Consider the following 23,707-nt stretch of genomic DNA (forward strand, 5'->3'; position numbering starts at 1 on the left):
TCCTTTCCATCTGTCTGGGTTTGTTTTTCTACTTATCTTTTGTCACTTTCTCCAAGAGAGGCAATCATATTCTGCAATTAAACTCTTCACATCTTATCACAGTATCTGCCTCTCGCTCTAAAACTAATTGCATGCTAATAAGTTGGGTTCATTTGCTGCAGCTAAATGTGATGTGTAATTGAGAAGCAGCCAGCCCGAGGATGAGAGGTTACATGCCAACAAAGATGGGAGAACACAGAACCTGTCAAGACATCCCTGAGATATATATTCCAAACATGGACCGAAGAGATGTATTTATACTCAGAGACTGGAGGATTGGCCAAAGGTGCAAAAAAAATCGAATTATTGAAGTGATTACTGCTGGGGGACACGTTCATGAGTCTGATCTGTTTACATCAGGGGAGGATGCATTTCCTCTCAGCCTGCTGTGTAATTACATTATGACTTCTCTATATTGAGTGGGAGCAGCCTTTACTGGCTGCCTAACCATGTTAACAGACAGGGGGCAAAAACATGACACAAATCCACTACATACGACACAGTACGCTGATATGGAGCACCTGTGTTTACGCTGATAATATGTTGCTCTACAATCATTATTTATGTAAATCCCAGGCACAGTAGTTTTGTGTATTTCTTTGATTTCCATTTCCATTTTTCAAATATAGGTATAAGTTAGTAGGATAATATGAATCACCATCAAATTGGTTGAGGATTCATATTTATATTTTCTCAAATGTTGGCCACTGTATCAGTTTCCGTGATGGTACGACACCATTCACTCTGATTCATTTAACCCCGACAATGTGTCTTAAATGACCAAATCTCAGGGTTCAAAAATCTCTTCAAGAAATCCTATAAGGCCAAATTTAGAAGTAAACATTGAGAGTTCAAATAATCAGCTTCAGTGGCTGATTGAAAAGACGCAAATGCTGTAAAGTCACTTAAATTGTTATTTAGTGATTAAAGTCAGTTTAGAGTATTGCTTCAAGAGGAAAGAGTATGGGAGTATCCTCTTAACCCACAATAAGAAAACGCCATGCTCTTTTAAAAACGTAAGATATACTGAAAACTTGTTCATAATTTCCTGAAGGCCACACTAGATTGAAAGGTTTAGTCAACTAAGTGATCAAAAAGTTAGAAGGTGGATTGGTACAATGAGCAAAGCAAAGACCTTTAAAAAAAAACTGTTCATCAATATCTGCCATAATCTTCTCTTTACTGTTAAATAACTGGAACAGTCTGGCTGATGTGCGGTGTGGTAGAATTACAGTAAGTCTATTGACAGTGATTTCTACATTCATGAGCCACATTGTGGTACAAATGCTTGAAAGCTGTCTTAGTGGGATTCACCACCATCCCCTAATGGCGGCACAAGTTTATCCATTAAGAGGTGTGACCCACATCTCCAGTTAATCCCTGGAGCCAGGAATGCTGCATTCAAGAGCATACAGTATTATAGTGCCATTAACTGAAATGATCACAGGACAAAAACGACTGTACAGGCTCTCCAATGGAAAAAGAACACCGGTACGCTCTATAAACAGGCTGCACTGTCTATATTGATGCTGAATGGATCATCCTGATGAAATAAACTGAATTGTGCCTCAGGTTCAGGCCAATGAGCTGCCACACTGGTGACGGATTGAATGAGAGAGGAGGTATTCCTCCAAATATCTCTCTGGTAAAAGATGTCATGATGAGCAACAGAAGCACCTCTTGATGTTGATTATCCCACTTTAAGTAATTTGCTGTTGGAGAAATCAGCACCAAATCAGGGAACAATCAGCTCCCTGTTTTTCTAAAGGTTTCTGCTTTTATAGGCTCATATATATTATAGGTTCAAAAAGACCCTTGAGGAATCTCTGTGAGAAGAGGCTATTCATCCAGCAATAAACGTGCTTTCCCGTTATTTGGTCTTTGGCTTTCAACCCAATGAGCCAAATCCTGATAGTGTAAAAAAAAAAACAGGGTTCAATGCATGCACTATACAGTATCACTTAATTTTCATAATGTGTCTGCCATGGAATCTGCAAAGCAAGATATGTTTAATCAGATATTTCCATCTGTTGGTACTTAAAATATTTAGGATATTCCACCTTGTGCCCCTCTGGCGATACATTGTAACACCTTATACATTCCAGGTAAAACAGTGTGTGTGAATGACCTCCATGCTGTATCATCTCCCCCCTTAGCTAATGCTGTTCATTGTGTCCTCTACCTTCTGTGGCCATTTGTGCTCATGCATCTGCCACGCATAATTACATTTTCTCTAACAATTCACTTAATTTATGAATGTGTCTAGAGGTTTTTATCAGGAAAGCAAGAGATGCAGTTTAATTAGTACTTTAAATAACTAGGATACACCTGTTTTCATGTGTTGCTCTTGTCATTTGCTCTGTAATACCTTCTAAAACACTGTACATGAATGACCTCCATCCTGTATTATTCCCCCCCCCCGCCCCCCAGACCTCGGTTGATGCTGTTTGTTGTGTCCTCTGCCTTCTGTGGCCATCGATGTGTGTTCATGCGTGTAAGCAGTTGGTGGAGAGCTGTGTCAGTGCATGGTTTTTATGCTGGAGGGAAATGCGATCCATCACAGCCAGGGTTGTTAACCAGGTGCCTGAGCTCAGCCTTGCACAGTCATCTCATCCCCCCTTTTCTTTCTTTTATGACAAGCAGCTCAGGGAAGGACCTTCAAATTACCATCCCCTGAAAAATACACAACTGTACGACTTGAGAAAATACACCCATAGGAACCAGTGTTATGTTAAGATAAGGAGCGTACCTGCAATTCTACTCATCAGAATTTGCCGGTAATCAAATCTTGGAAATTGAGCAGTGTGTATATCAGTCCAGATCTGTGTTGGAATAATGAGACAGATGTGAGTACAAGTTATTGACTAAATATCCTCACCTCTTCCTTCGATAATCCTCTAGCTGTGAGAGAAACAGCAGATTTACTCAGAACACAATCAGCTAATCTTCATATAATTAGGAGGCGAGATGCAGCGAGGTTCAGTGATGGGTTTTAATTACATACTCTCTCATACAGTTTTACACAGGATCAACAGTGGAATTATATTAATCTGGGTAAATATCTGCGTCCACCTCAGGTCCTCTGGGAGTGACCGACACATTGCTGCATCGGTTTTACAGTACTTGACCAGGTTAGGCATGAACGTCTGCAGAGCATTTTTTTTATGCTGCACATGTCATGAAAATGATTTTAAGCCATGACAAATCAATAAGCAGCAATCGGGTTCAAAGCAGTCCCTCAGCTGTGACCTGCATGATTTAAATAGAAGTTATTGTACAGCAGAGTGTGTGTGTGTGTGTGTGTGGGGGGGGGGGGTGACACACAGCACTTCAAGGTAGAAAGAGGCTTTTGAGAAGAGGCATCAAAGGGAAAGAGGGCACAGTGAAGACAGAGCAGAAAATGTGTATCGCCTGTGGGGGATCCATAAAACCAAACAATCAAGCACACAATGATAAAAGCGTTTGAAACAAATGAACCTAAAATACCCAGGGTCTAAATAATACATAAAAGTACATCCTTATGACAGCAAGCTTCCAGTGGGATACTTATATATATAAATATATCTGCTTTTTTATTCATCATTATAGGTGTTTCAGATTAAACACTGGGCTAAATATTTGCAACATATACAGTTCTTTGCATTTTTCAAACCACATTTACTGTCTTTGTGCGTAAAATCTTAAATATAACATGCATTCACATACAGGACACACAATAATGTATTGTTTAAATTAGGCCCTCATGTACCAGTGTTACTTTAATCAGTATACAACTACACATTTGATCAATAGCTGCATTGTTAAAGGTGCAAATTTTGATTCTGATAAATGTCTCGAGCATTTAGTGCTCAAATTGGCCTTGATTTGACATCTAAGTTTTACAGTGTTACAGATTGCTAGCTTAGCGTGACAAATACTGCACAATACCACATATATCCCATCTACACGTTTTCTGAGAAAAACAACTTTGTGAGGATATGCTGGTGGTCATAACAAATCTTTATAAAAGAAAGCAAGTGGTTAAAAATGGATCACTTGGTTTAACAGTCTGGTACTGGCTCCTGTGAAATTGTACAGTATCTTTTAGAGCAATATTTTCCTGACAAAAGTTAGAAGTGAAGATTGATACCATTCAAGCTAGTTAGCTTAGTTTAGCAAAATGTCCAAAAATAGTAAACCGAGAGGCCATGCAACCCATTTTCAGCCTTTTTACTAAGCTAACCTAAGCAACCACTAAATATCTTCATATTCACCGAACAGAATTACATGTTAGCGATCTTCTGTGAATGAGAAAATCGCTACCATTTAATTTGCTCTGGATATTTCTGGCAAGAAAGCAAATAAGCTTATTTTCCCGAAATGTTGAACCATACCTTTAAATATACAAGCTGAATTTGCTAGCAAGCTGACACTGAATATCTGTCAAGGGAGCGCCGAAATCTACTTCATTTGACATGTCCTTGAATGCAACACAGTGCTTAGTTGAGCGCTGCCAACAAGGACGGCAACCGGATGCATTTACATGCAAATTGCAACACCTAAACACTAAACTCACAATCAAAGTGTGTATGAGAGAAGAGGAAGGTAGTGTTTGGCATGTTGGACACATTACCTACTTATATGTTTTCAAAAGCTACAGGTGAAGATCTTAACAACTATGACACACCAATAATGGAACTATGACTTTTTCTAGACAAAGACTTTCCATGTGAGGTAAAGGTGGCCTGTGTTGGATCTACGCCTTGGAAGATTTAAAGGACAGGCCGTTGTACATGTCCGCCCTGAGCTTGGCCCACTCTGTCACCTTCTGCACTGAGCGTTTCTCCCGGCTGAGGATGCGAGCAACCTTTTTCAGCTTCTCCTCGTTCCTCTCCAGATAACGGAGGCCCTCAGCCTGCAGCAAGTTAAGCTTCTCCTGCCGGTTCTCATCCATGGAGATGTCCTCGCTCATGTAAGGGTTGAAGCGGAAATAAGTGCCGTTGGGGAGGAAGGCGTCAAGCATGACGTGAACCTCTGGAGGGAGGAAGAGAGTTGAGAGTGAGTTCACACGAAATAACAAACATACACTTTTAAATTGAGATGAAATTCTAAACAAACGATTAACTTCCTAATAGTCTCAACATGTTCAAACATTCAGATATTGTGTTAAGAATTAGAATGTGTCTCGCAAATGTGCGACAGCATGACATGTGTTGCAGAGTAATCACTCAAGGCTGAGAGTGTGAGCTAATACCAAGTGAAAATGTCTGGCTTGTCAGTCACGGTTGTTTCCAAATGCGACGTCTGAGAGGTTTAAAATCAACAAGATGCAAATGCATGCCAACAGGCTGAGAGTAGCAATAACAGGGTAAATATGCCTGAAGGATCCAGAAAGGTGAGGGAGGTTGTTTCTGTCTGTGTTCCCACAGTGTTTCAGCAGTGCAGAAGTTCAGACTCAGCCAGAACTACATGCCTTTCAGTCTGAGGAGCATACTGTACGTATAGAGGGTTTTATTGACTTTCATTTTTGGATTTTCTTATCTATTAGGTCCAGGTACTGTATTACATTATTGCATTTTGAAAGAATATGCTATTATCTGTCTATTTACACAATTCTGAGATGACAAAAGATATAACATCTAGAGATTTTATATGTTTTCTATCCAACATAATTCACTGTTTTTCCTAAATGTACTACCCAGAGTGTGTCCCTGCTTTTCAGCTAAAGACTGATCAGCGTGACAAGTTTGGTGACAACTGTTAAAGACTCTGATTTTCCCTGTCGCCTCAAAACATAAGCATGTGGGCAGCAGCCTCTTAATGTTCGCAGCTGTTTCAAATACTTCACAGATTTGACACTTCAATATTCACGCAATAAGTTAAATGGAAGACAAATCAGTATACATAGTGAACAGGGGAGTCATCTTCTAGTGCGAGGTTCTTTTATCCTGAAAAATGCCATGCTTTGTATCGTAATAATAAATCCAGCAGACTTCAGAAATATTGTTCAGGAAAACTCCTCCAATAACTGAGTTTGCAGCACAAACAGATGTGTGCAGAAAGCTGGCACGTTATGGTAGAAACCATGGGCTAGCATTTATTTAGCAGGGTGCTGGACACTCTGAGCATCCTAATATGTAAGCAAATAGTTTACAGGTATTGCATGTTTGCACAAAGTCCTTGCAAGACAAAAATTATCAAAAGAAAAATCCTGAACAAAGTCTGTGAAACACTGAGACTGGAATTATAAAACAATTTTGTTCATATTGTTATGCAAGTCTAGACAGCAGCTTCACCTCATGGAGTATCTAATTTGTGGACTGCTCAAGTTTGTGAATGACTACAAGCCAGTTCCATCAGGAGCTTTGTACAATAAACCCCCATTAGATCAGCCGTATCTGTTTACAACAACAAACCGAGCTCTCCTGATAGAGCGATGACAAAGCAGGAGGCTTGTGAACACTGAGACAGGAGGTTTTGAAAAAGAAAATAAATATGCGATAAACACTGTTGCTAATCTGCCGTTTCTTAATAACAAGGCCTGTCGGAGAGCTGGGTAGAGCTTAATCCCAAATACAGAAGGAACAAGTGCAGAGAGGCATCTAGGTCACCCTCTGCACCACAGAGCAGAAACAGGGAGGGGACCGAGACAAATTTAGCCTCAGCAGAGGTGCCCGTGTCCAGAGGTGATAAGGAGACGGAAGGGGGCCACTACAGAGGGCCAGGATGGGACGTATCCAGAACAAAGTCAAGCTGCAGTGTTTACGACACATCAAAGCCCAGCTCCTTCTCTCAGAACAGACGGAGACAAAGGGCATAATTCATTTAAGTCTTTGTACATTCTGATTATAGTCTGTACTAATTTAATCTTCATGTGCAGACAAAACAACATGAAGGTAACTAAATCAGCAATGCCAAAATAGAGGGTATGCATGCTGGCGAGTTCCGTGTTGTGAACACTGTTCCTCTTTGTTGATGCAGCTTGTCTGTATTTGGCACGTTGCCTCATGATTTTGGGGACACATTAAGTAGTGTTTCCACATGTTGGAGAAAAATAATCAGACTTTGTTGACACACTGTGCCAGCTGGCTTGTGTTGCTTCAAATGCTCCCAAATGAAATGTAGAGAGCCAGACCCCTTTAATAGTTAATCAAACCAACAATATGTAACCCTTTTCTGCTCTAGAGTTAATTATTGTGATCAAAAGGGGGACTGTGAATATGTATTATCACACTTACACTATACGGTAGGGGGATGATGGACACATTTTAGTTAACAAAATGAAAGCAGAAGAGGCCAAGCTATCCTGAGTTTGAATCTCTAGTATGGATAAAGCTTTTTAAAAAGTAAGCAGCCTATAGATTCCATAATTCAACATACAGCACCTTTCCTGAGACAGCTTGATAAATACCACCCAGTTTATAACACAAGCTTTCGTTCTTGAAATATGTATTTTCAAACCTAATAGCCCTAAGGATATCTTCAGAGCTCAGAAAGCTCACTTTATTTCCACAGAGGACATTATACAATTGGTGGAATATCCCTAAGTCACAGTAAGTTTATTTAGTAGTTTCAAGGTTTTTAACCCACTGTCCAGCTACTTTAAAAACATGCATGTACTTACATTAATATTATATTGGAAAACCATTTGAATAATGTGCACATTTACAGTCCAATAACCTGACTAAATTACCACAAAGCGCCTTTATCATTCTGCAGTTACGGCCCCTTACCCTCAGTGTCTGTGGCGCTGCTGATGATATTGTTGAGTTTGGTCTTGAGGCTCGTGGAGGTGGTACCCTTGCCAGGAGTTTCAAAGGAGCGTCCTGTACCGAGTGAGACCACACACTCCAGAGGCGTGTTGGGCCACAAACACTTACTCTCATGGATAGCCAGTGATGTGGGGTTGTTAATCAGCAGACCTCCATCCTGTGCACAAAACAGAAGAGGTGCCATGTTAGAGAGTTCATATACACACTGTGAATGAGTCTGTGACAGGACCTCAGTCAGCGAAACCAATTCATTGGCATTTGAAACCTCAAAAAACCTTCATGGATTTTAACCATAGATGAACTTTTAGAAGAACCCTTGACCAAACAAAAAGAGCCAATCAATGTGCAGTTCCAGAGCTGCTTGTTAATGTACAAAGCATCGAGCTAAATTGTTTTTTTTCTTCCTCTCCTGGCACAGTTTCAGTCTTTGATATCGAACAACCGCCCAGGAGTGCTTTTGCTTTGGATCCATAGTCTACCCAAGGCAAAGGGGTGGTGTGGTGATGCAGGGGGGGTAACTGGAGAGGCTGTGGGGATTGTTGAATAGGCATGAGGCTGAGGGGCCGCAAGGCTGTGGGCTGGCAGCAGGATCAAACACACAGGGGCCAGTCCTCATTAAAGAGGCCAGGCTGGGGGGTGGGTGCTGCAGGGCCCCAATTGTCTTGGGACACACTGGAGGGAAGAGTGCTTGTTTTTATGACTGTATGCATGTGCATGTTTGATCGAGAGCCGTCTTAGGAGTGAATGCATATAATAATGTGGGTACGTGTCTCTGACAGCATATGTCACATCGATTCACACACACTGGGCCTTGGGGACGAGAGGGGGGGGACATCCCATCTCTCCAGCACATACAGTAGTGTTGAAGCCAAGGTTGTGTTGGGGAATATAAACGCAAAGGTCTGCTAATCATCCGGGAACCTGGACTGCGTAATTGCATCATCAATCCAAAGAGCAGGAACATAGAATTGCTAAGGGAGGAGGCCGTTGTTTTTAGGCTGGGGGCACTGCATCAAATAATAGCTCCCATGGTAGCAGATGCTTATGTTGTGTTACATTAAGGAGAAATTCAGAAACCAGGCAAACACAGACAACAATTGATAAATGTGAAAAATTACAACGGGAAATACCTCCAGTCCCTCTGGGTGACACTTTCCAATAGAGGAAGCTTTCAATAATTTCCAAGAAGTAATAGTATGACAATGAACTGCATGAATCATTTAAAACCTTACAGTAAGTTATTTAATGAAAGCCCTGTGTGAGCCACAGCCTCAGAGAGCAGCCAGCTCACAGGCTGAGATGGAAGTCACACAAAGAGAGTTTCGCTCGGCCACAAAGCACGGAGGAACTGCTGAGGCAGCCGTTTGACCAAAGCACGTCATTATGAACCAGTAGGGAGTCTGGCAGTCCAAGAAAATGAATCACAGATGAGGGAGAAAAGGCCTGAATTGGAGTTGCTCCTAACAAAGACTTAGAGGGACTGTGGAGAACACCAGACGAACCCAGCTGGAAACAAAACAACTAAGCAGTTTTCTTATCACTCACCACTGTCAGAGGCTCCATTTTCTGAACTCAGTGGCAATTATGGCAACAGTCTGGGTCCAGTCCTGGGTTCTTTGTGCCGATAGCTCGGGGCAAGTTTCACAGCACAGTGGCCGGCCTTGCACACAGAGCAAAGGCATGTAATGTTAGACGCCAAGTGCACAATGCTCCTGTGAGCGGGGAGTTGAAGGCAATAGCTTGTCTCCATTACAGTGCACCTGCTAAAGCAATTCAAAGAGTTGTTGAGAAATGTAAGGAAAGTCAGATTTTTTTGGGCAGTGAGGAAGCTTGTGGTGCCACTGGAAGGTAGGTGTTACTTGTGTGTGGAACTCTTCGAAGAATCAATAATTTAGAAAATAGTTTGCATCCGTCATGTCGTTCCACAGGAAGAAACAGGCACGCTCAAGGAAAATGGTTCTAGTTTCAACTTACTCTGAGAGGCTGAAGCTGCAGTGCTAGAGCCGAGATTTCCACACTTGGCCCTGTGCCACATTCTCACACAAGGGGTTTATGAGGCCAAGGCATATTTGGACATAGATTTAAATTAGAAACAATGATCTACTTAGGACAAGCTGCAAATAAGCTTTGCATACAAAAACGACAAACACAAACCGTCTGTCAAACACGCAGCGTGACGCAGGGCAAAGGTCACGTCTATTTTATGTGGATTTATAGCCGAAATACTGCTAATAAAAGAACGTGTCAACAAATTGATATCGTCGGAGAGCACACCCTTAAAGTGGAGACCATCTGAACGCCAGAGTTTGAACGGAAACTGTATTTTGAAATGGTTCGTTTGAATCCTGCCTTCCTGAAAGGCTTAATGATTGCAGAGCCTGATTGTTGATGCTCCAGAGGATCGCAGTTCCTCTGGCCTCGCCTTTGCCCTTCAGGGCTCCAATTGCTGAATCAAAAATCAGCTCCGCATTTCCCTGACGCTCGTATAAAGCAACTATTCAACTAATTAGGACGCGCACACCTTCGGGAACATGTTTCCCATTTTCCGATTGGCCAATTAAACTGAAATATTGCTTTTAAAAAGAAACCGTTCTTGCAGCGTGTTCTCAAATAAAACTAACGAGATGAAGAGTCATGATAAATAAACAAAATTAAGACATGCACGAGTATGAGGTTCCTTGCATTGCTGTTGGAAATTGCCCCGCAGTCATTAACTTTTGGGAGCTTATCTTCATTGTGCCAGTTTAAGCGGTCTTGGAGAGTGAGTGCTGATTTGAATAGGAAAGAGGTGCTATCGCCAGGATCAGTAAAAAGTCATTTCACGCCCCAGTGTATGTCAGCTCCCATTAGCACGGACAGCAACCTTCTTCCTCTTCATTCAGACTGTGTGCCTCTCCCACCCAGGAAAGGCTTCAATGCCGTCTTGTGTGAGGGCCATAATGAGCGGCCACAACACAGGAGAGAACAGAGTGCCTGCTCAAATCTAAATGAGGTGAACCTTCGACATACATCTGGGGAAGCATTCACATCGCAGTCCCAATGAGTCGCTGTAGTCATTAAGATCTCTTCTTCGGCTTCTTTGACGGAGCTGGACTGAGGGGCACTGAGCTCTGTCATGATTTATTATGAGGATGTGCCAAAGAGGCTCCTTTCTCTGAAGTGATTAATTAGGGAAGCATTACATAAGACCAGGACAACTGATTATGCCTGAGACAATAACCAGACTGTTTTCCCAGAGATGGGTCGTCATGATAATTAGGCAGCTATGAAAAACTCGCTCGATACTTTGCACAAATCTTCCAAATCACTCTTTTCTGTTTGCACATAAAAGCAAGCGTTCTCTCACTGGATGTAATCAGTAAAATAAATCTGCTCATTGAAGAAAATGAATTGCTTAAATGGCATCCAATCCACACAAAGGACACCATTGTAACCGGGGAAGAGGAGAAGGACAACACGGTCGGTGTGGTGACTCTTAAGGTCGAGTCAGAGGTCTTCATGCCATATTATGCAATTACGCCGACCAGTTCTCCTCTGCTTTATAGGTCCCAAAGGGTCACATTGAGGTTCAAGTCATCCTCCCAAGCTGTCAATAAAGAAGAGCCCCATGTGTGAGTGCCAACTTTGCCCCAGGCAGGCAAAGAAATTGAGATGTACTGTGCACGGTTAGCTTTTCCCACACATTCGGTGAATACATGACCACACATGTACACCGGGTATTGAAACAATGAATCATTCCTGTCGGCTGTAGCCTTTCAGATTAAACTGTGACAATTCCTGCACTGATATAAATGGGAGCAGTCAGAACACCCCTCTCATTATTTACTCAGTTTAGATTTCCTTGAGGCTCTTTAATGTACATTTGACAACTTCATAAGAATAATTTTTCTGTCCATCATCTAGTGAGCAATTTGAGGCTAATTTCCCTGCCAAACAGAGGAGAGGTGACACACACACTAGCATTTGAATGCAGGATTCAAAGCTGTGATTTATACCAAGGAATCTCATCGGCAGCAGCTGCAGTGAGAAGCTTGCTAAGTGCGGTGCACTGTGGGAATACAAAAGGGTTAGGGACAGAGGAAGATTTGGGCAACATAATTAGTGAACTGGCCAAGTGTGGCAATGCAAATCAAGTGTTTGTGCATGACTGAAAACATATGAATACAACAGAACAAAAAGAGCAGTCAGTGGAGGAAACAGAGTGACAACGAGACAAACACAGTGCGCGCATTTACACATAAAAGGACAAAAATCCAGAGTCTTTCTGGGAGGAGCGAGCTGTCTGAAGTACGGCTCAAAAGTCTGAGCTTCATCCTGCAACAGCCTTCAGGACGAGCTCTGTGGGCTTAACACAGGAGGGGAAGACTATGATGAGGAAGAGGCTAAAAGCTTAGATTTATACTCTCTGTCGCCTCCCCGAATCCAGCACCTCTCCTCCTCTTTGCCTCATCAGACAAGCGCTGCGGTGCTGAGCGTGTCATTTATGAGCAATAATGTTGCCTCCAGTGGCCTTTACAAGAGACAGGGAGTTGAAAAAAGGTTATCCAAAGGTTATGTCTTCTTGAACGGCACTTTCTTGAAATGGCAATTAAGTGAAACTCCCTTTCTCCTCTTCTTTCCTCACACAGAATCAAGACATTTTGAGATATTTAAGCCAAAGCTGCCACGTTTGATGACTTCTAAAGACTCTTTTATGTGTCACTCCCTCTGCCATTTATAAGCAACACAAATATGGGAGTGCTGATGTGACCTACTCCATTTCAGGCTGTGTGAAGTCTTTCTGCTGAGCGTTGTGCCACGTTAAAGCCCTCTAGAGCTCACGCTGAGGGTGGTGGCCCACTGATCCCATGCCTCCCACCGAATGCTGGCAGAGGTGGGCACAAAACATGCTCCCATTCCTCCCCGTCCCCTCAGGAGACGCCATGGCAACTAGGCGTAAAAATTGGGTCCTCCTCGCCATTCCACGCATGCTCTGGCATCAATTGTGAAACGTCTGAAGTCTTCTACTTCTGTGTTCTTTAAAGCAGAGATAGCTGAGGGAGCTTTAATGTGGAACCACCCTCCCTTCATCTCTCTTTTTTTTTTGCTCCTTTCCCCTTGTTCCCCCTCACTAAGTCGTCCTCTTCATGGCTATGGTAGCAAGTGTGAGGCTTTGATAACGCCGTGACTGTTCTGCTTCAAAAGGTCTTACTAGAAGTCACATTTTCCCCTGCGTTAACCAGTTTGAATCTTAGGATATGGTCGCTTTAGATTTTTCATTTACAGCCTGCAGAATCACAAAATCATCAACGGACAATCACAACCTTTTCGAAACGCTGCTTGAGAATTCCGGCATTCGTTCAGCACATGGCGCCGCGACTCTCCTGCGCTCACCGCACAAAAGGATGATTGTTTAGGGCTTGAATTAAGTGGAAAACTCTGTGGGCGTTGGTGGAAAAGAGTGAGATGACTCTCTCTCTAGGGAATCCTGACATCACACAGACAGCATGTTATACTCATGGCTGGCTTCAGTGGCTCAAGTAGCCAATAAAGAAAGCCATCAGGCTGGGTGGCCGTTTGAAGCTGCCGAGGTTCACATGGAAAATAAATTGGCAGACAGCGCTGCGAAAAATAGTTATTTAGAGGGAAAGTAATTAAAAATGCTGTTGACATTCACAACATGAAAAAATGATATCTTGTGTCCTGGTTTAAGTTAGTTTAACAAACAAAAAACTGAAAGAGTCTCTTTATATATTACAGGTCCTCTTGGTGCCGCTAAAGACATAATGGATGCTTCTGTAAGTTTTAGTCATATTCAATTAAATGTACATCTGTATGCATTGTTTTCCATTTGCTTTTAAGGTTGTAAAATGTTTTCTTTAACAAAACCAGATCATAAATCTTGAACTCAAGATGTTTATTTTTATCAGCAATGAAGGAAATGTAGTGGAGGTAAAACAATATTTAAAGACTCCTCACTGAAAGATATTTGAAGGAAGCAAAAATACTGTACAGGGCATTTGTTCTCCTTCATTTCACCTCCAATGGGAATTTCAATGTTTGAATTAATAAGAAAACTGAACTTTTTTCTAAATGTAATGGTTCGAGGCCCAATATTGATGTTTTAAAGTTTAAATCTCTTTTGGAAAAGCAAAGCAACTGCAAGTAGAATACCTTCAGTCATGGTGAACACACAAGTAAAAACTGTTCCCAAAATAAAAAGGATAGAAAGTGGAACAAACGAGCAAAAGCACAAATCACACAGGAATTACCAGTCAAGGCAAAACGCCTCCTAAAATACTCTGTAGCCTGAGTTAAACAAGAACAAAGCAACACAAAGTATTAGTAAATCAGGACAGAAGCTCTCCTTTCTCTTTCTCATTTAAATTTTTTTTGTCTTTCATAAGTTTCTTTATGGCAGCAAAGAGTGAAACACTTCACATCGAATGTATTAAAGATATCTAACTCCTGAAGGCGTCTCATCCTCTCACAGTATGAGGGTTTCCTGCTAGAGGCTAACAGAATTTGGAATAACTGCTCCATAATAAGATCATCTGTCTTCTTGTTCTAACGAGGCAGATGTGGAACTCTAACAGTCGTGTGTGATGAAGGGAACGCTGCACTGGGCTAATTTATGCATCTCAGAGTAAGGGGAGACCTGCTAGACGACAAGCTGGGGAAATCTTCGCACTACAGGTGGCTTTGCATCTCATAGTCTCTTTCATTCTCTCCCCCTGAAGCCCCCCCCCCCACTCACCTACGTAACTAACACAGTTTCCAATTAAGAGTGTGGGGGCGTGCGGACATGGGATATTGCCTTTGATGCAAACACATGCTCATTCATGTGTGCCGTGTCTAAGTTAAGTCAGTCTCTACACCCCGTATGTGTTTTGAATGTCGCTTGAAGGGGATATTGAATTCCTTAAGTGACAGGTCAAACACAGGCTACTTAGAAAGAATACTCAAACAGAAGTGGAGGGTAATGACTTGCAATATTGTGTGTGCATTATATCTCTTTTTTCTTAAAGCACTTTTCCTAAAATCTTTAAAGGTTCATGTTATGTGCCTCTACTGTGACAGGGCAAAAGGTCTTTATTTTACATATTCATACTGCCTTATTGGTCTGCAGCTTAGGGATGTCCTGCCCCTTACACTGTTGTGTACAATGTGTTGGAGTTCTAGCCAATACAAGCGCCAGTGTTGGCCGTCGTATACAGTAGCTCAGTTGGTAGAGCTGGCGGCCATATACTGGGGTTTGGTCCCCATGCGGAGGACCCAGGTTGGAATCCGAGACCATTTGCCGCGAGTCATCCCCTCTGTCTCCCAATTTCATAGCTCTTTATTAAAGTCACTGGTTGCCCCAAAAAAAAAAAAGCGCCAGTGTTACATAGTGATGTCATTATGTTACGGAAGAAGACAAAGGAGTCCAATGGAGGCGTTTCTGGCAGGGGGGTGTGAGAGAAACTCCCTCTGTTGTGAACTATGGTATTTAGCCTTTGCAGACCATTTACATGCACCTATATAACACACTACAGGATAGAAGAAAAACCCTAAAAGCAAAATATGGCATTTTTAAGATTCTACTCTTCCTCTGCTCATGTGGTTTTTTCGTTTCTAGTGTGCTCTCTACTGATTAAGCCCTTGTCGAAAAGACAAAAAGAGTAGCCTTAGATATTGATCAGTAAAACGGTAGAGTGCAGCGGTGGTTTGCTATGTCTCTGATGGCTAATGCATACCTGTTTAGTGGAGACGGATTTAAGTGCGTCTCTCTGCGACTCAATCTACTGTCAAGATGTAACTGACTGGAAATAAGCCCTGACAGGATGGAAATGGAGTTCGTCCCTCTCTCTTGCTATGCGGAGGATTTTTCTCATTAGTCTGCCTCGAAATCCTTCAGACTCTCCACTGTCAACACTGACTGCATAAAGGGCATTTAAATCCTGCAGCCCAACAATGAGCCATGGATTACTGTAGCAGAGCACTTTAGTTCAATTGTCAGTACTAGGTGTGTAAATACACAGTGTGAATGTGAAGCAAGGGGCGAAAGAGAGCGAACAAAATAAGCCTCCACAGGTCAAATTTACATTATGTTCCACACTATTTCACAGCTGAAGCAAACGTCTTCAAACTGTCTGCACTGTGGTACACTGAGGACTTGTTTGTGCAATATTTGCATGCCTCCAAACCAAACCGTTGTGAAAATGTACATTTTATAGGATATAGATATTCAGGAAAAGCTTAAGAAACAAACAAAACACATTGCCTAACAACATCTTTGCAAAACAGAAATATGTGATTCCCAATACTGAGGTTAGCCCCTAAATTAGACCAAGTTGAACTCAATAAAATGGAAAATGGACTTTAACAATGGCTTGACGGCATGAACACAAGGGTTCTTTAGGGAACTGACAATTTAGTATTTCATTTTGACCACAATCCAAAAAGAAAAGAAAACTTTGGTGTCTTCCCAAACTCAAACCCATTTTCTATTGCAACTAAATTGACTAAGCTTGGTCTGACTCCTCTTGACTCTATTAAGTACATTTGGAAAAATTGAGCTTGGTGATACATAAAATTATCCAATAAAGCTCAAAAATAGAGTTCAAAATCTGAAGTGCGGATGTTATTTTCTAAAATGTGCTCACGCAATGTTTGTATGTGGATTGATGTCTAGTAACCAACTCTGACCTACAAGTTCTGAAGAAAAAAGTATGCTATCTGACAGATTTTACTTACTTAATGTTATTGTACATAACAGTTGTGGTCATGACAACCATCCTCAATAAAAGCATCAAATGAAGGTCAAAAGAGGCACCATCCACAGCCATACATTCTCTCACTTCCATCTCTGTAACTAACAGTGATGTTTTAGAGATTTAATGTAGGATTTAATCACCAAGTTCATATTAATATTTAGCAGCCTATCCGCTGTTCCCGTGGTGAGTGAGACTGACCTGGTGGAGATCATTACCCAGAGTGAACTCCTGAAAGTACCCCGGGGCTGCTGATGAGGCGCGGATGGCCTGCCACAGCTGGTGCTGGCACCCCCCCAGGTAGTGAGAGCGCAGCCCGGGCAGCAGGTTGTAGTTCCTGAACACGTAGGCCTTCAGAGGAGTCCCCCGGTTCACAATGGTGCTCACCGCTGACACCTAAAGTTTTAGGGAATAACGTATAACCTGACATTATGTTTCAGCATGAGGCTGCATTTTACAAACAGATACAAAATGCAGGCGTAGTTTGAAGATCTATATTCGGACATGTGAAGTTAATATCATCCCAGTTCAATAAGCCTCAGAGGAGTTAGCTGACATATGAAATCCTGTTTACTTGATCCACACTGTTTTTTTATGTTGCAATTTCCTTCCACTTGTCATTGCAGAGGTATGCAAGTCAGCAGATAGAGATAGAGAAGGGAGCTTTCTTTTTTCATATCCCAGTGCTGAAGGCTCAGTGGTCAGAGCCAGAACAGAACAAGATGAAGAAGGAGAAGAAAGGCCAGGAGGAGAAAGACCTTCGGAGGCTCACCTTGGGGCATTCAGGGTTTCTTGAAGTTTCCACCAGAAGGTGAGAGCCCATTTTCTCTCTGTGGAAGTGAAGATAGGAGGATTTCATGTTTGGGTTTAGTCAATATTGGATAGCAGTGGTACATGTGACACACAAAATCCTCCTGCTTATCAGTTACTGTAACGGTAGGGATGGGAAGATATGGGATTATCGTAGTGAATTTCCACTAGTGGGATAATCGTGAATATATTTACATAAATATCTATAAAAAAGCTGTATAGCTCGCTATCATGGCAAAATCGTCAAATTATGCAGGGGGACATTGTGATTCATGATTACCTTATATAAAATAATTTGAACATTTGTTTTATACACAACATATGGCTCATCTGTGATGCAATACAAAAATATTTGAAATATGCTCGAGTTAGTTATGCACTACGCTGCCCTTAAAGACGCAGGCACTGACCTGAGGATGTTCTCCCAGGCTTCGCTGTCGTAGAAAGCATGGTTCCAGCCCATCTTCACAGTGCCAACGAGGACATTCTGTTTGAAGACATCTGAACCCAACTTCCGGTAAAGATCATCACACTCGTTCAGTGGGATCTGGAACACACCTAGCATGAACCCTAAGATAGCACCTGAGGGGTGGAAAAACAAAAAACAACAACATTTAGGAGACTGAGAAGGATGGGTCAACTTTAAATTCAGAAATACTGCACATGTATTTAATGTATGTCCCATATTGTATATTTATACTTTTAGGAATCACTTTTTTTCTTAATATATTTACAATAGTTTTAATCATATTTATTTACTCAGAACTCAATTTCTCTTTCTCTGAGAATCCTTGCACTAGTATATACCAAAGCAGATTTCCTTTACGTCTAAACCTACGTGGCAATAAACCTGATTCTAGTTTTAAAATTCATTTTTAAACAGGAGCTAACAGGTATTGTACAGCTTGATCTTCTGGTACTCTTGATTGATGCTCCGCTAATTGCCTGATTATCTGTTAGAGTAACATTTCTCTTGGGTGATCCATTCTGAGGAGTGTCATTATATTAACCTTTTTCTCCATGATTAAGTATCTCTGACAGGATTTCTAATACACTACCTTGCTTTAAGGGGGAGAGATGGGATTAATCTGAATGATATGGGTGATCAAACTCCCCAGATGTGGCCCAGATGGGTTCTACTGTTTGAACATCCTTCAATTGAGCAGGTTTACATTATGCTTTGACAACATTCATGATGAAACTCCAACTGGTGGAGATTAAGTGTGAGAAAGCTGATGGCAACTTGGGACAATACAACTTCTGGGGGTGATAAAGGGCCAAAGTGTTCTGCTAATATATTTTCAATCTGGTGTGAAATTAAAACAACCAGGCAGCAGATGGAGCATGAGGATGGTGCACACTACCCTCTAGTGGTGGCTTTGTAAACATGGAATGGGCGTTAACATTTTATGACATATAATTTAACAATCCACTTAAGAGTTTGAACCATTTAAAACTGTTATCTGTAGCATGAATTGAGTACAGATCTGGAGAAGTGTTGGTGGTGATATTGAGGTCAAAACAAGAGCAGAGAGACAAATGGGTCAGGGTGTGATCAGTGCTGCCAGTCCAGCCGGCGTTATAGCACTCGGCTCACATAATCCCTACACACGCACACAGCACACAGAAGTAGGACAGAAGGAAGACGCACCTGTGCTGACACCACAAATATAGTCGAAGAGTTTGTAAATGGGTTTGCCGGTCAGGGCTTCCAGCTTATGTAACGTCTGAAGTGCAAGAAGTCCTCTGAAAGTCAGACAGAGTTAAACACAAGAGAGACACATTAATAAAATGACAACACACACACTAGCTACAAAGAGTGACAGCTGATTGATTTTACTGTCATTATTATTTTGTATCAACATTTTTATATAATCCATACGACATACCAATGTGAAGGAAATTAAAATAAAATATACACCCATATCTCTTGTGTGTGCGAGGACAGGGGGCACAGATTGGTTTTAAACTAGCCTAACAAAGACCAATCGTCAATAGATCTGTATCCATTTAACTGAATGTTTGAAAGATTGAGACTGTTAATAGAAAACCTGAATTTCAGTTCAAAGCAGGGCCTTTGCAGTAAATGCTATTCAGTTCCACTCCACAAAAGCTTGACATCAGTGACTCATATCTTACAGGAAAGAAAAAGAGCTGAACTTGTACCTTAGTCCTCCTCCGTCTATGGACAGGATCCTTATTCCTCGACCTTTTACAGGTTTGTGGTAGCCCACCAGAGCGAGTGCTTCTCTGACTGCCGCCCTCAGGCCCGGGTCACTGGCCTGCTTCAGACGCAGCAGGCAAGGGATAACCCTCTCCTAATAAACACAAAAACATCCCGAAGAGGTCAGTCCATCATGATGTGAGGTGGTTTGAAAATTGTGAAACAGGGTCAGCTGCGGGAGATACTGAAATATTTGACTGGTGAATACATCCTATTCCTGTATTTATTCTCATTACCAGTCATACTGCTTTTCTCCAATTCTGCTACTTGTTTTCTTTCAGCATACAGTTACGTCACCAAGGGCAAAAGCAATCAATGCTTCCTTAATGATGGGTCGATACCAATATCTCTCTCAAATTGGCTTGATATAAACAAGTTTTGTCTTCTAGTGAGTCATAGTTTAATCAGAATGAAGATGGGAGGATTTGCCGATGGAAAATGAATGCATACTAAATCCTCACTGAAACAAGTGGAGCAGAAATGTGGTGTGACCGCACTATTAAATGGTTTTACGGCTAATCACACCATTAAACCTTGGTCGTGCATAAACATGAAACTGTTGTGTTGTAAATGATATGATTACAACTGGGAGAAAACGTTTGTACGGGGAAAGAGGACATATGTTTGTAACAACATGACTACATTGAGATCAAATTCAATCCAGTCAACCACAATGTCAACACATTAGTGCCCTTTAATTCAGTTGCCATTTGTAAAGATATTAAGAGACAAACCTGTCCCACACTAACAAAAGTGACCTTGGTCTGCATTAGATAAGCCCTGTATATGGTCCTTAAACATTCACAGATAAGGCAGAGACCTAAATAAAGGCTGCAGTGTGTAATCTGCATGTACAGGAGTTGCTGAGCAGCAACATTAAACCGAAAGCAACACATATGCTGCCTCCACAGCTGACAAACTGACATTTGCCTGGCATGGGGAAATTCGCAAACAAAAGTCTTTATCTACATCGTTTACATGCCATGACTGTTTAAAAACTCATGCCATATATAACCTGACTATGTAGGAGTGAAACATATGCTGCTGTAAACACCATCTTGACATTATGAGTAAACAATAAAAGGGGCTGCTTTTGATGTGGTGAGAAACTTCAGGCACTTTCCTGACAAAGCATCAGAATGTCAAAAGAAATAAAATAACTCTAGCCGGTTCGGATTTCTCACCTTGACTGCAACGCCACTGGTATCTGGAAACTCCAGGAGATGGTAGCTGAGGTCCTCCACCCTGTTGATGTAGACTCGTACATCTGAAGCCCTGCGGAGAGCCTGAACCAGACCCCGAGTTCGATTGTCCACACTCACTTTGGCAATGATCTAGGAGGGAAAAACAAGTTAGGTCCAGCAAGTAAGCATTTGCTGGGATCCAAAATTAAGAAATGATCCTTATTTATATTCTTTAAATGACTGAGTTATTAATGTATGTTCTTATCATCGTTTTATTCCTTGATTTGCTATCAGTTAAAACATCAATACATTTTCAATATCTATAAAAACAACTCTAACCTACAATCCACAATATGACTGTCATTATTTTCAGGACAAACAGACCCCAAAATGTAACTTTTAAGCTACGTTCAACTCAAATACTTTCAGTAATGGACTGTATACAATACAATAATTTGGTAGAACAATAATTGCTTGAGCAGCATATTTTTATTTTAACAAAATTAAATATTTATGCTTCCATCATCTAAAATGATGTTGTTTAACAGTAACATCTGACAGCCTCAAGGTGAACCAGTTCCTAAAATCCTAATTGCCAGTGGAGGGTGGTTAAATTATTAACAAATGTATGGAAAAGCTGCCAGTAAGTTTCTGTTGTCTTTACAAAATACTGTCAGCCAACATGTACCTTTACAGTGGGCTTGTCTTTAACTATGTTGTGTTACCTTGGTGGTACGGATTTCTTTTCTGCCCCTTGGATTAAATGTAACAACATGACCTGAGCTATAAGCCACCTGTATATGACATGAATCTGTATATCATAAATCAGTGGACATGAATTATGTGGTTTTCTGGCTATCTCAAACATAATGTATTATAACTTCCCATTTCAATAGCCAGCCAGCTTTGACATTAACTGAATGTCAGGTGTGTTTACGGCTCTACAGAATGAAAGCATGGCTTGGCCTTTAACGTAAACACCTTCTGAGGCCCTCTATCTCCTCAAGGGGTTATTTTTGAAAACACTTTCCAAGAACTCAGGCAGCATGTCAGCACGCGGAACTACCCTTGGACATAAAGAGTAGCAATAGCCCTGGTCAAAGTCTAAACAGAAGGCCCTCTGCTACAATATACCAGATACTGAGAACAATCTGATGTGGGGATTATGTTTCACACAAACATAGACACAACTTTTTGTAAACGTACCTTCTCCCTTTGAAGCAGAAGTTTATTGGCTTTCTCCTCTAAAGCCTTCTTCTCCTTACTAACTATGGCCTCAACCTGTTTGACCGGTGCTTCCTCAGACTTCTTTATCTCCACTGCAGCACTTTTGGAGTCTGCTGCCCTAAACCTTGGGACCAGGGGAGCGATGTAGCTTCCTACAAAGGCTTGTACAGTTGGAGCTGAGTAGGACAGGTAGTGTCCTAAACCCTTTTTAGTGGAAGCTGGGGAAACAGTAGCAGCAGAGGCTGGTTTATCAGACACTGGTATGAGGTCGCGAGTTTGTTTACCCTGAGAGGAAGCAGAGGAAATGTCAACATTGTTCCCTTTTTTGTCCTGAGTGTTTGTACTGCTGCCAAAGTATGAGTTGATGTGATGGGCCAGGTAGTTGTAAGTGTCATCCAGGTTTACTGAGAAGGTGCTGGGGTGGAAAAGTGCTGTGGTTTGTTTGGAAGTTGTGCTCTTGCTCTCAGTTTCAACCAGTGAAAGTTTAAGCTCCTCTTGCTTCCTGGCGGGACTGGCTTTGACAACGGGAACAACACGTCTCACCCTTTTCTCCTTAGGCACAGTCAGGATTGTGCCTGTGACAATCACTTTGTTAGAGTTGTTAGGATGGGTGGAAGTAGTGGCACTTGTAGGAATAGAAGGACTGGCAGGTGATGAGTCACATATAGGTTTGGGTGTAGTAGATGTTGAAGTGGGAGCAGCATTAATTGAAGGTGGAGTAAGCTTGACATCACTCTCCTCAGCTTTGGGCACTGACTCAACACTTGCCTCAGCCTTTGTTAAACCCTTTAATGCATTAGGCTTGAGTCTTGCAATTTTGGAGAGAAGTTCTGTATGCCTCCCACTCACAGCTTTAGAAACTGTGTCCAGTGTGTTCCTGACCCGCGACATGTGTTGGCTGAGACCAGCAGACCACCGAGAGGCAGATGTGTTCAAATTCAAGGTGCTGGTGTGGAGTCCAAGCCTTTGTCGAACTTGGTTAGCTTTGCAAAGCCATCCCTTCCGCCCAGTTATCCTCAGGTGATGGATGTGCCTCCAGCTGATATAGCCAACCTTGTAGCAATAAGGTTGTTGTACATGAACCCTGCAGTGAGAGGTGCCACACAAGGGAAGAGACGCTGCTGACTTGCGGGCATGTGTTTTCAACAAATGAAATGCTCTGCTTATTTTTACCCAGGTATTTGGTGCCCATTTATGACTCATTATTTCGGGTCACAAGAGTCTGTACCATCCAAAGCAATATTAGGGCTATGCTCTTCCTTTCATTAACCTGGTGAGAAACAACAACAAAAAGTAATGTATACATGGAAGAATGAAAAACAGTACAAAATAAAATGATGAGAATGGAATAACGCGGAATAAAGCTACACAAAATGCTCCTGGAACTGGGTCCTGAGTATTGTTCTGTTTTGAAGTAGAATCTCTTCGTTAAATGATCCTAAGTGAGAGGACAACACAATAGCTAACTTAACTTCTATTCAGAATAACAGAGTTTAACATCAGCCACTAACGTTAGCTGTTAGCACCGCGAGCTCCGCTAGCTAACACCTAAATAAACTCATAGAACTCACACTAAATATAACAACACGTACCTTATTATGTCTCGGTATCAATAAAGATAGAAATCCTTTAATGTTCTCATTGAGATACCATCCTTGGTTAACGTTAAGACAGAATAACAACGGTCATTCGACCTGACACAGTTCCATGATGACGTAGGACGTCAGTCGAAAGAAAAAC

At 41.7% G+C, this 23,707-nt stretch overlaps 1 protein-coding gene across 2 annotated transcripts; it reads right to left on the reverse strand.

Moving 5' to 3' along the window:
* Positions 1–3,017: 3,017 nt before the first annotated feature.
* Positions 3,018–23,695, reverse strand: LOC134880477 (calcium-independent phospholipase A2-gamma-like). 2 transcript variants are annotated; one of them, XM_063907425.1, is made up of 10 exons: positions 23,560–23,695; positions 21,947–23,237; positions 20,741–20,890; positions 19,499–19,650; positions 18,984–19,078; positions 17,743–17,914; positions 17,295–17,352; positions 16,724–16,918; positions 7,752–7,947; positions 3,018–5,052 (listed from the first exon to the last, which is right to left on the reverse strand). In XM_063907425.1, exons 2-10 carry the CDS (start codon positions 23,168–23,170, stop codon positions 4,775–4,777), a joined length of 2,520 nt encoding a protein of 839 aa, XP_063763495.1. In that variant the 5' UTR covers positions 23,171–23,237; positions 23,560–23,695; the 3' UTR covers positions 3,018–4,774. The 2 variants fall into 2 exon arrangements, with proteins under 2 accessions (XP_063763495.1, XP_063763504.1); XM_063907434.1 differs by having other exon boundaries at positions 21,947–23,220; positions 23,560–23,689.
* Between the last annotated feature and the right edge of the window lie 12 nt (positions 23,696–23,707).

The sequence above is a fragment of the Eleginops maclovinus genome, chromosome 2 (genome assembly GCF_036324505.1).
Source record: "Eleginops maclovinus isolate JMC-PN-2008 ecotype Puerto Natales chromosome 2, JC_Emac_rtc_rv5, whole genome shotgun sequence".
Taxonomy (NCBI): domain Eukaryota; kingdom Metazoa; phylum Chordata; class Actinopteri; order Perciformes; family Eleginopidae; genus Eleginops; species Eleginops maclovinus.